The sequence below is a fragment of the Cyclopterus lumpus genome, chromosome 11 (assembly GCF_009769545.1).
Source record: "Cyclopterus lumpus isolate fCycLum1 chromosome 11, fCycLum1.pri, whole genome shotgun sequence".
Lineage (NCBI taxonomy): Eukaryota > Metazoa > Chordata > Actinopteri > Perciformes > Cyclopteridae > Cyclopterus > Cyclopterus lumpus.
The window spans coordinates 22,389,090-22,401,589 of NC_046976.1; the positions used below are offsets into that span (position 1 = coordinate 22,389,090).

The following is a 12,500-nucleotide window of genomic DNA, read 5'->3' on the forward strand; positions in this document are numbered from 1 at the left end:
TCATGTGTTACTATGGGGACATCATGTGTCACTATGGGGGACACTGTGGGGACATCATGTGTTACTATGGGGGACACTGTGGGGACATCATGTGTTACTATGGGGACATCATGTGTCACTATGGGGGACACTGTGGGGACATCATGTGTTACTATGGGGACATCATGTGTTACTATGGGGACATCATATGTCACTATGGGGACATCATGTGTCACTATGGGGGATGCTGTGGGGACATCATGTGTCACTATGGGGACATCATGTGTCACTATGGGGACATCATGTGTTACTATGGGGACATCATGTGTCACTATGGGGGACACTGTGGGGACATCATGTGTTACTATGGGGACATCATGTGTTACTATGGGGGACACTGTGGGGACATCATGTGTTACTATGGGGGACACTGTGGGGACATCATGTGTTACTATGGGGGACACTGTGGGGACATCATGTGTTACTATGGGGACATCATGTGTCACTGTGGGGGACACTGTGGGGACATCATGTGTTACTATGGGGACATCATGTGTCACTATGGGGGACACTGTGGGGACATCATGTGTTACTATGGGGACATCATGTGTCACTATGGGGACATCATGTGTCACTATGGGGACATCATGTGTTACTATGGGGGACACTGTGGGGACATCATCTGTTACTATGGGGACATCATGTGTTACTATGGGGGACACTGTGGGGACATCATGTGTCACTATGGGGGACACTGTGGGGACATCATGTGTTACTATGGGGACATCAAGTGTTACTATGGGGGACACTGTGGGGACATCATGTGTCACTATGGGGGACACTGTGGGGACATCATGTGTCACTATGGGGACATCATGTGTCACTGTGGGGACATCATGTGTTACTATGGGGACATCATGTGTTACTATGGGGGACACTGTGGGGACATCATCTGTTACTATGGGGACATCATGTGTCACTATGGGGACATCATGTGTTACTATAGGGACATCATGTGTTAGTGTGGGGACATCATGTGTTACTATGGGGGACACTGTGGGGACATCATGTGTTACTGTGGGGACATCATGTGTTACTATGGGGGACACTGTGGGGACATCATGTGTTACTATGGGGGACACTATGGGGACATCATGTGTTACTATGGGGGACACTGTGGGGACATCATGTGTTACTGTGGGGGACACTGTGGGGACATCATGTGTTACTATGGGGGACACTGTGGGGACATCATGTGTTACTATGGGGGACACTGTGGGGACATCATGTGTTACTATGGGGGACACTGTGGGGACATCATGTGTCACTATGGGGGACACTGTGGGGACATCATGTGTTACTATGGGGACATCATGTGTCACTATGGGGGACACTGTGGGGACATCATGTGTTACTATGGGGACATCATGTGTTACTATGGGGGACACTGTGGGGACATCATGTGTTACTATGGGGACATCATGTGTTACTATGGGGGACACTGTGGGGACATCATGTGTTACTATGGGGACATCATGTGTCACTATGGGGGACACTGTGGGGACATCATGTGTTACTATGGGGGACACTGTGGGGACATCATGTGTTACTATGGGGACATCATGTGTTACTATGGGGGACACTGTGGGGACATCATGTGTTACTATGGGGACATCATGTGTTACTATGGGGGACACTGTGGGGACATCATGTGTTACTATGGGGGACACTGTGGGGACATCATGTGTTACTATGGGGACATCATGTGTTACTATGGGGGACACTGTGGGGACATCATGTGTTACTATGGGGACATCATGTGTTACTATGGGGACATCATGTGTTACTATGGGGACAGTTAAAGAGGAAATGTGTGTTTTTGTGTCAGGTGGAGTCAAACGTCGTGACTTCTCTGAAGAAGAAGAAGAACGGACTCAATCGACTTCCTGGACTGTGTCAACGCCTGAAGAGACGCAGAGTCACCGTCCTGGTAATGAAGGAGTGTTCTTAGTGTGTTAACAAAGAGACTCAGAGTCACCGTCCTGGTAACGAAGGAGTGTTCTTAGTGTGTTAACAAAGAGACTCAGAGTCACCGTCCTGGTAATGAAGGAGTGTTCTTAGTGTGTTAACAAAGAGACTCAGAGTCACCGTCCTGGTAACGAAGGAGTGTTCTTAGTGTGTTAACAAAGAGACTCAGAGTCACCGTCCTGGTAATGAAGGAGTGTTCTTAGTGTGTTAACAAAGAGACTCAGAGTCACCGTCCTGGTAACGAAGGAGTGTTCTTAGTGTGTTAACAAAGAGACTCAGAGTCACCGTCCTGGTAACGAAGGAGTGTTCTTAGTGTGTTAACAAAGAGACTCAGAGTCACCGCCCTGGTAACGAAGGAGTGTTCTTAGTGTGTTAACAAAGAGACTCAGAGTCACCGTCCTGGTAATGAAGGAGTGTTCTTAGTGTGTTAACAAAGAGACTCAGAGTCACCGTCCTGGTAATGAAGGAGTGTTCTTAGTGTGTTAACAAAGAGACTCAGAGTCACCGTCCTGGTAACGAAGGAGTGTTCTTAGTGTGTTAACAAAGAGACTCAGAGTCACCGTCCTGGTAACGAAGGAGTGTTCTTAGTGTGTTAACAAAGAGACTCAGAGTCACCGTCCTGGTAACGAAGGAGTGTTCTTAGTGTGTTAACAATGAGATGCAGAGTTGCATCACTCTGCCTGTCTCTCTGATTGTCTCTCAGTGTAACCGTGAGAAGTTCTGTTGGCGGGGGCGGAGTCAGAAGACTCGGTCTGTCCAGGTGTGTCTCTGTCCACGGGGTTCCAGGTGTTCACATTTTTTTGTTCACAGTCTCTGAAACGATTGCTTAACCTTTAAATCACCAACACAATGTCACTGTGTAATACACATGAGGTCATTACGTAATAAACATGAAGTCTGTAAGAGCCATTTTGTTTGCTTGTGTTTTGTTGGACCTCCCACCACTAGGGGGCGTAGGGCGGCAACTGTCAATTGAGAGAGGCCAATATAATCATGAGGAACACTAAGGCCAGGGGATGCTAGACTGGCAGGAGCTGGCTGTTCGTGAGCGCACACACACACACACACATGTACATAGACATATCAGCAGACTGTGTATGTCTATGTACATGTGTGTGCACACACACATGTACATATACACACAGTCAGCAGCCTGCAGTTGTCTGTGTGGCCCACAACATCATATACATGTGTGTGTGTCTGTGTGTCTGTCAAAATGCACTATATAGAACACCTATGTGCTTCCAACATCAAAGGTTGCCATAGTGATAACTTCAAAGGGACGACGGTTGCCAGGCTTAACATTAAGTTAAAGCTAAAGGGAACACCTACCAAACTATCTCAAAGAGTAAGTTAACCGTACCTCCATTTCTTCAGAAAATATTTTTTTAGACGAAGGACGACTTGATGAACAGATACTGTGAGCTGTAGTGTAAGACATGTGTCTGTAGTGTAAGACATGTGTCTGTAGTGTAAGACATGTGTCTGTAGTGTAAGACATGTGTCTGTAGTGTAAGACATGTGTCTAGTGTAAGACATGTGTCTGTAGTGTAAGACATGTGTGTAAGACATGTGTCTGTAGTGTAAGACATGTGTCTGTAGTGTAAGACATGTGTCTGTAGTGTAAGACGTGTGTCTGTAGTGTAAGACATGTGTCTAGTGTAAGACATGTGTCTGTAGTGTAAGACATTTGTCTGTAGTGTAAGACACGTGTCTGTAGTGTAAGACATGTGTCTAGTGTAAGACATGTGTCTGTAGTGTAAGACATTTGTCTGTAGTGTAAGACATGTGTCTAGTGTAAGACATGTGTCTGTAGTGTAAGACATGTGTCTGTAGTGTAAGACATGTGTCTAGTGTAAGACATGTGTCTGTAGTGTAAGATGTGTGTCTGTAGTGTAAGACATGTGTCTGTAGTGTAAGACATGTGTCTAGTGTAAGACATGTGTCTGTAGTGTAAGACATGTGTCTGTAGTGTAAGACATGTGTCTGTAGTGTAAGACGTGTGTCTGTAGTGTAAGACATGTGTCAGTAGTGTAAGACATGTGTCTGTAGTGTAAGACATGTGTCTGTAGTGTATGACATGTGTCTGTAGTGTAAACATGTGTCAGTAGTGTATGACATGTGTCTGTAGTGTAAACATGTGTCTGTAGTGTAAGACATGTGTCTGTAGTGTAAGACATGTGTCTGTAGTGTATGACATGTGTCTAGTGTAAGACATGTGTCTGTAGTGTAAGACATGTGTCTGTAGTGTAAGACATGTGTCTGTAGTGTAAGACATGTGTCTGTAGTGTATGACATGTGTCTGTAGTGTAAACATGTGTCAGTAGTGTATGACATGTGTCTGTAGTGTAAACATGTGTCTGTAGTGTAAGACATGTGTCTGTAGTGTAAGACATGTGTCTGTATGGGGTCAGATCAGTCTCAATAATTGCAAATGCACGCAGAACGACGTGTCTGTGTTTATTTATTTGTCCATCTCACTCCATTTGTTTGTGGATTCTTCATGTGTGTCAGTAGTGTAAGACATGTGTCTGTAGTGTAAGACATGTGTCTGTAGTGTAAGACATTTGTCTGTAGTGTAAGACGTGTGTCTGTAGTGTAAGACATGTGTCTGTTGTGTAAGACATGTGTCTAGTGTAAGACATGTGTCTGTAGTGTAAGACATGTGTCTAGTGTAAGACATGTGTCTGTAGTGTAAGACATTTGTCTGTAGTGTAAGACGTGTGTCTGTAGTGTAAGACATGTGTCTAGTGTAAGACATGTGTCTGTAGTGTAAGACATGTGTCTAGTGTAAGACATGTGTCTGTAGTGTAAGACATGTGTCTGTAGTGTAAGACATTTGTCTAGTGTAAGACATGTGTCTGTAGTGTAAGACATTTGTCTGTAGTGTAAGACGTGTGTCTGTAGTGTAAGACATGTGTCTGTAGTGTAAGACATGTGTGTAAGACATGTGTCTGTAGTGTAAGACATTTGTCTGTAGTGTAAGACATGTGTCTGTAGTGTAAGACATTTGTCTGTAGTGTAAGACGTGTGTCTGTAGTGTAAGACGTGTGTCTGTAGTGTAAGACATGTGTCTAGTGTAAGACATGTGTCTGTAGTGTATGACATGTGTCTGTAGTGTAAACATGTGTCAGTAGTGTATGACATGTGTCTGTAGTGTAAGACATGTGTCTGTAGTGTATTAAATGTGTCTAGTGTATGAAATGTGTCTGTAGTGTAAGACGTGTGTCTGTAGTGTAAGACATGTGTCTAGTGTAAGACATGTGTCTGTAGTGTAAGACATGTGTCCGTAGTGTAAGACATGTGTCTGTAGTGTATGAAATGTGTCTAGTGTATGAAATGTGTCTGTAGTGTAAGACATGTGTCTGTTGTGTAAGACATGTGTCTGTAGTGTATTAAATGTGTCTAGTGTATGAAATGTGTCTGTAGTGTAAGACATGTGTCTGTAGTGTAATAAATGTGTCTGTAGTGTATGACATGTGTCTGTAGTGTAAGACATGTGTCTGTAGTGTAAGACATGTGTCTGTAGTGTATTAAATGTGTCTGTAGTGTATGACATGTGTCTGTAGTGTAAACATGTGTCAGTAGTGTATGACATGTGTCTGTAGTGTAAGACATGTGTCTGTAGTGTAAGACATGTGTCTGTAGTGTATGACATGTGTCTGTAGTGTATGACATGTGTCTGTAGTGTATTAAATGTGTCTAGTGTAAGACATGTGTCTAGTGTAAGACATGTGTCTGTAGTGTATGACGTGTGTCTGTAGTGTAAGACGTGTGTCTGTAGTGTAAGACGTGTGTCTGTAGTGTATGACATGTGTCTGTAGTGTTAGACATGTGTCTGTAGTGTATTAAATGTGTCTAGGGTAAGAAATGTGTCTGTAGTGTAAGACATGTGTCTGTAGTGTAAACATGTGTCTGTAGTGTAAGACATGTATCTGTAGTGTATGACATGTGTCTGTAGTGTAAGACATGTGTCTGTAGTGTAAGCCATGTGTCTGTAGTGTAAGACATGTGTCTGTATGGGGTCAGATCAGTCTCAATAATTGCAAATGCACGCAGAACGACGTGTCTGTGTTTATTTATTTGTCCATCTCACTCCATTTGTTTGTGGATTCTTCATGTGTGTCAGTAGTGTAAGACATGTGTCTGTAGTGTAAGACATGTGTCTGTAGTGTATGACATGTGTCTGTAGTGTAAGACATGTGTCTGTAGTGTAAGACATGTGTCTGTAGTGTAAGACACGTGTCTGTAGTGTAAGACATGTGTCTAGTGTAAGACATGTGTCTGTAGTGTAAGACATGTGTCTTACACTACAGACATGTGTCTAGTGTAAGACATGTGTCTGTAGTGTAAGACATGTGTCTTACACTACAGACATGTGTCTAGTGTAAGACATGTGTCTGTAGTGTAAGACATGTGTCTGTAGTGTAAGACATGTGTCTGTAGTGTAAGACGTGTGTCTGTAGTGTAAGACATGTGTCTGTAGTGTAAGACATGTGTCTGTAGTGTAAGACATGTGTCTAGTGTAAGACATGTGTCTGTAGTGTAAGACATGTGTCTGTAGTGTAAGACATGTGTCTGTAGTGTAAGACGTGTGTCTGTAGTGTAAGACATGTGTCTGTAGTGTAAGACATGTGTCTGTAGTGTAAGACATGTGTCTAGTGTAAGACATGTGTCTGTAGTGTAAGACATGTGTCTGTAGTGTAAGACATGTGTCTAGTGTAAGACATGTGTCTAGTGTAAGACATGTGTCTGTAGTGTAAGACATGTGTCTGTAGTGTAAGACATGTGTCTGTAGTGTATGACATGTGTCTGTAGTGTAAGACATGTGTCTAGTGTAAGACATGTGTCTGTAGTGTAAGACATGTGTCTGTAGTGTAAGACATGTGTCTGTAGTGTAAGACATGTGTCTGTAGTGTAAGACGTGTGTCTGTAGTGTAAGACATGTGTCTGTAGTGTAAGACATGTGTCTAGTGTAAGACATGTGTCTGTAGTGTAAGACATGTGTCTGTAGTGTAAGACATGTGTCTAGTGTAAGACATGTGTCTAGTGTAAGACATGTGTCTGTAGTGTAAGACATGTGTCTGTAGTGTAAGACATGTGTCTGTAGTGTAAGACATGTGTCTGTAGTGTATGACATGTGTCTGTAGTGTAAGACATGTGTCTAGTGTAAGACATGTGTCTGTAGTGTAAGACATGTGTCTGTAGTGTAAGACATGTGTCTGTAGTGTAAGACATGTGTCTAGTGTAAGACATGTGTCTGTAGTGTAAGACATGTGTCTGTAGTGTAAGACATGTGTCTGTAGTGTAAGACATGTGTCTGTAGTGTAAGACATGTGTCTAGTGTAAGACATGTGTCTGTAGTGTAAGACATGTGTCTAGTGTAAGACATGTGTCTGTAGTGTAAGACATGTGTCTGTAGTGTAAGACGTGTGTCTGTAGTGTAAGACATGTGTCTGTAGTGTAAGACGTGTGTCTGTAGTGTAAGACATGTGTCTGTAGTGTATGACATGTGTCTGTAGTGTAAGACATGTGTCTGTAGTGTAAGACATGTGTCTGTAGTGTAAGACATGTGTCTGTAGTGTAAGACATGTGTCTGTAGTGTAAGACATGTGTCTGTAGTGTAAGACATGTGTCTGTAGTGTATGACATGTGTCTGTAGTGTAAGACATGTGTCTGTAGTGTAAGACATGTGTCTGTAGTGTATGACATGTGTGTCATGAGACTCCTCTGGTGGATAGATCCGCAAATGCGTTTTTTCCACATGGACCTAGCTGTAGCCAATCAGATGTCGCCCTCATGGAGGATACGGTATAATGGAGTCTGATGGGCAGAGAGCTGGACCTGCTCCCTCGTTGAGGGTTCTCCTGACACACATGTGGGAAACATCATGTGACCAGCACAAGAATCCCTACGTGTTGATCCATAAATGGTGTAAAAAGAGTGATAATTGTGGCCGTAGTGACGATATACAAATCTTTTTTGTTTAAGATTCTGAATCCTCTCTCGCCTCTCAGCGATGACGTCACAGCTCTAAGCTTCCACATACACACACATGGAGAACTGTCAAACGAGCTGAAAAACACTAAACTAAAACGGGGACAGTTAAAAAAAAGCTCCATTATAAAGTTATAGCTAACAATTTCGTCAACATTTTAAATGGTGTCTTTAGCTGAAAGTGTGCGGACATTGGACGGTTTTAAAGTTTAAAAAGTTTAAGCGGATTTTAAGTTTTCCTCCATAGGACCCCATTCATTTTTTATTCCATAAAAAGATTAATTATTTGCAGATGTGAAAAGATAAAAAATATATGAAAATATCCGCACGATTCCCGAAAGAGCTTAATATTTTAATATTTGAACGGTTTCTATAGCTGAAAATATGAAGGACGAGTTACAGTTCAAAATATGTACGGAAGAAATATTAGAGGAATAAGTTGAAGAAAGATTGCTGAAGCATTCCAACTAATGACAGACTGAAGGACAGTGTGGACTTTATGTGTATTTATTGTGCGTGTTCCTTTAAATGAGAACAGTGATAAAGACCTGGTGTTACCCCCACCGCGACGACAGGGGGCAGCATCAACCTTAGTAGTATGCCAATAAACTCAAGAAGAAGAAGAAGAACCGGAAACAGCCGAAGACCTATAAACAGAAGCAGAAGCAGCTGGACGGTAAGCCGAGCACCGACAGACTTACCGGTCGGTTTGTGTTGTTAACGGCCTGCGTTCCGGTGTCGATGTAACGTTAAACATGGCGCCTGTTTCAGCGCATCGCGTGTTCAGACTGGAGCGAAGCTAGCTAGCATCTAACGTTAGCATGTATCCGTCGGTAAATACGAGTGTTGGCATGCTATCTGTTAGCATGAGCTCATCAATACAACGGCGTAAACAAGTGAAGCTGAATAGTTAATTCAATTGATCCTATGATTAGTGTTAGCTTGTTACCTTCTCTGCTAACGGGCGAGATAAAGACGTTATATTGGAAAGACTAACTAGCTCAGAGACTAGACTCTAGCTCAGAGACTAACTCTAGCTCAGAGACTAGACTCTAGCTCAGAGACTAGACTCTAGCTCAGAGACTAACTCTAGCTCAGAGACTAGACTCTAGCTCAGAGACTAGACTCTAGCTCAGAGACTAACTCTAGCTCAGAGACTAGACTAGCTCAGAGACTATCTCTAGCTCAGAGACTAGACTCTAGCTCAGAGACTAACTCTAGCTCAGAGACTAGACTAGCTCAGAGACTATCTCTAGCTCAGAGACTATGACTAGCTCAGAGACTATCTCTAGCTCAGAGACTAGACACTAGCTCAGAGACTATCTCTAGCTCAGAGACTAGACTCTAGCTCAGAGACTGACTCTAGCTCAGAGACTAACTCTAGCTCAGAGACTAACTCTAGCTCAGAGACTAACTCTAGCTCAGAGACTAACTCTAGCTCAGAGACTAGACTAGCTCAAAGACTAGATTCTAGCTCAGAGACTCTAGCTCAGAGACTAGACTCTAGCTCAGAGACTAGAGACTTAGACTAGGTCAAAGACTAGAGACTTAGACTCTAGCTCAAAGACTAGATACTTAGACTCTAGCTCAAAGACTAGAGACTTAGACTCTAGCTCAAAGACTAGAGACTTAGACTATCTCAAAGACTAGATACTTAGACTCTAGCTCAAAGACTAGACTCTAGCTCAGAGACTAGACTCTAGCTCAAAGACTAGACTCTAGCTCAGAGACTAGACTAGCTCAAAGACTAGATACTTAGACTCTAGCTCAAAGACTAGAGACTTAGACTCTAGCTCAAAGACTAGACTTAGACTAGCTCAAAGACTAGAGACTTAGACTCTAGCTCAAAGACTAGACTTAGACTAGCTCAAAGACTAGAGACTAGACTCTAGTTCAGAGACTAGACTCTAGCTCAAAGACTAGAGACTTAGACTCTAGCTCAAAGACTTAGACTAGCTCAAAGACTAGAGACTTAGACTCTAGCTCAAAGACTAGAGACTAGACTCTAGCTCAGAGACTAGACTTAGACTAGCTCAAAGACTAGAGACTTAGACTAGCTCAAAGACTAGAGACTTAGACTCTAGCTCAAAGACTAGAGACTAGACTCTAGCTCAAAGACTAGAGACTTAGACTCTAGCTCAAAGTCTTGAGCTAGAGTTGTTATTGATCAACTGGATGATGCTGGTGTAAACAAATCGGACTGATTGATCCGTTTTATCTTTCAGGTTTCAGCACCTGGGAGCTCTAAAACACTTTCAGTCTTATCAGCATGTAGACGGACCGAACAGAAACAACTGCACGGAGACTGGTCGAGGACTGAGGACTGGAGACTGGACAGGGACTGGAGACTGGACAGAGACTGGAGACTGGACAGAGACTGGTCGAGGACTGGAGACTGGACAGAGACTGGACAGGGACTGGAGACTGGACAGAGACTGGACAGGGACTGGACGGTAACCAGTATCAGAGTATCAGGGTGGCTGTAGTGTCGTCCTGGTGGAGGAGCAGGCTGATGGAGAGTGACTGTCGGATCCCTGTGGCATGTTGTCGGCCTCGAGTCCTTGTCCTCCACGCTCTATTTTGGGGCCTTGTCTCCCTCAGGTCAGTCTGTACACTGAGGTCAGAGGTCTACTGTCTCTTTACTAAAATCTACTTTTTCTTTACTGGACTTTCCTGAACTCTTTTACTGAGCTCTACTGTCTCTTTATTTGTTGACTTCTGATCCAAAGAGTTACATTTGAATGTGTCTCCTATTGCTTATTACTTCATGGAGGTCATTATGTACGTCAGAGTTCAGATTGTAGGTCAGTCTGTAGATCAGAGGTCAGGGTAGCCAGTTCTCTTCATACCTCCGTGGCACTAACGTCGTTGTGTTTCAGGGTGTTTGGAGCGGCTCTGCTGAGTGAAGACAGAACTCCAGGTACGAGCCAATCGGAAGCAATCCTTAAACGGCAGCAAGAAGGGCTCTGACCTTTGACCTCCCTCTTATTCCCATTCAGCAGGGAAACAGGTGGTCGCCCCCTGCTGGCTGCTGGAGGAGTTTGTGGTGACGACAGAGTGTTCGCAGTGTAACGCCTTCCAGGCCGTAAGTGTTTTGCCCCTGAACACCTCACAGGTTGTCTTTACAAACAGCTGCTGGTTGCTAACGTTGTTGTTTTTCAGAGGTCGTGGTCTTCCTGCGGACTGACGGGATACGTGGAGAGAGTCAACTGCACCAGATCCAGTCGAGACGACTACAAGAGGTTTGTATACTGAACTCTTCCGTCTCTTTACCGAACTCTACCGTCTCTTTACCAAACTCTTCCGTCTCTTTACCAAACTCTTCCGTCTCTTTTCCGAACTCTACCGTCTCTTTACCGAACTCTTCCGTCTCTTTACCGATCTCTTCCGTCTCTTTACCGAACTCTACCGTCTCTTTTCCGAACTCTTCCGTCTCTTTTCCGAACTCTTCTGTCTCTTTACCAAACTCTACTGTCTCTTTACCGAACTCTTCCGTCTCTTTACCGAACTCTTCCGTCTCTTTTCCGAACTCTTCTGTCTCTTTACCAAACTCTACTGTCTCTTTACCGAACTCTTCCGTCTCTTTACCGAACTCTACCGTCTCTTTACCAAACTCTTCCGTCTCTTTACCGAACTCTTCCGTCTCTTTACCGAACTCTAACTCTTCTGTCTCTTTACCGAACTCTTCCGTCTCTTTACCGAACTTTAACTCTACCGTCTCTTTACCGAACTCTACCGTCTCTTTACCGAACTCTTCCGTCTCTTTACCGAACTCTAACTCTTCCGTCTCTTTACCGAACTCTAACTCTTCTGTCTCTTTACCGAACTCTAACTCTTCTGTCTCTTTACCGAACTTTACCGAACTCTTCCGTCTCTTTACCGAACTCGTAACTCTTCCGTCTCTTTACCGAACTCTACCGTCTCTTTACCGAACTCTAACTCTTCCGTCTCTTTACCGAACTCTTCTGTCTCTTTACCGAACTCTTCTGTCTCTTTACCGAACTCTTCCGTCTCTTTACTGAACTCTTCCGTCTCTTTACCGAACTCTTCTGTCTCTTTACCGAACTCTTCCGTCTCTTTACTGAACTCTTCCGTCTCTTTACCGAACTCTTCCGTCTCTTTACTGAACTCTAACTCTTCCGTCTCTTTACCGAACTCTACCGTCTCTTTACCGAACTCTAACTCTTCCGTCTCTTTACTGAACTCTTCCGTCTCTTTACTGAACTCTACCGTCTCTTTACCGAACTCTTCTGTCTCTTTACCGAACTCTTCTGTCTCTTTACCGAACTCTACCGTCTCTTTACCGAACTCTTCCGTCTCTTTACCGAACTCTAACTCTTCCGTCTCTTTACCGAACTCTTCTGTGTCTTTACCGAACTCTAACTCTTCTGTCTCTTTACCGAACTCTTCCGTCTCTTTACCGAACTCTAACTCTTCCGTCTCTTTACCGAACTCTTATGTCTTTACCGAACTCTTCCGTCTCTTTACCGAACTCT

The 12,500-nt window shown here is 43.6% G+C and overlaps 2 protein-coding genes across 4 annotated transcripts in view; both read left to right on the plus strand.

Moving 5' to 3' along the window:
* si:ch211-191i18.4 (uncharacterized protein LOC799350 homolog) overlaps nt 1-2,952 on the plus strand; it is a 4,547-nt gene extending 1,595 nt beyond the window's left edge. The window contains exons 2-3 of the mRNA XM_034545726.1: nt 1,868-1,969; nt 2,711-2,952. Of these exons, the coding sequence (XP_034401617.1) occupies nt 1,868-1,969; nt 2,711-2,824 (216 nt within the window). The 3' untranslated portion in view covers nt 2,825-2,952. The remainder of the gene's footprint in view (nt 1-1,867; nt 1,970-2,710) is intronic.
* A 5,582-nt stretch (nt 2,953-8,534) lies between these two features.
* jtb (jumping translocation breakpoint) overlaps nt 8,535-12,500 on the plus strand; it is a 5,007-nt gene continuing 1,041 nt past the window's right edge. Inside the window, exons 1-5 of one of the 3 annotated variants that reach the window (XM_034545721.1) lie at nt 8,535-8,680; nt 10,230-10,605; nt 10,884-10,924; nt 11,004-11,089; nt 11,167-11,246. In XM_034545721.1, coding sequence (XP_034401612.1) covers nt 10,517-10,605; nt 10,884-10,924; nt 11,004-11,089; nt 11,167-11,246 — 296 coding nt within the window. In that variant the 5' untranslated portion in view covers nt 8,535-8,680; nt 10,230-10,516. Of the gene's footprint in view, nt 8,708-10,229; nt 10,606-10,883; nt 10,925-11,003; nt 11,090-11,166; nt 11,247-12,500 lie in introns of all 3 variants that reach the window. The other 2 variants (XM_034545723.1, XM_034545722.1) reach the window with 2 other exon arrangements.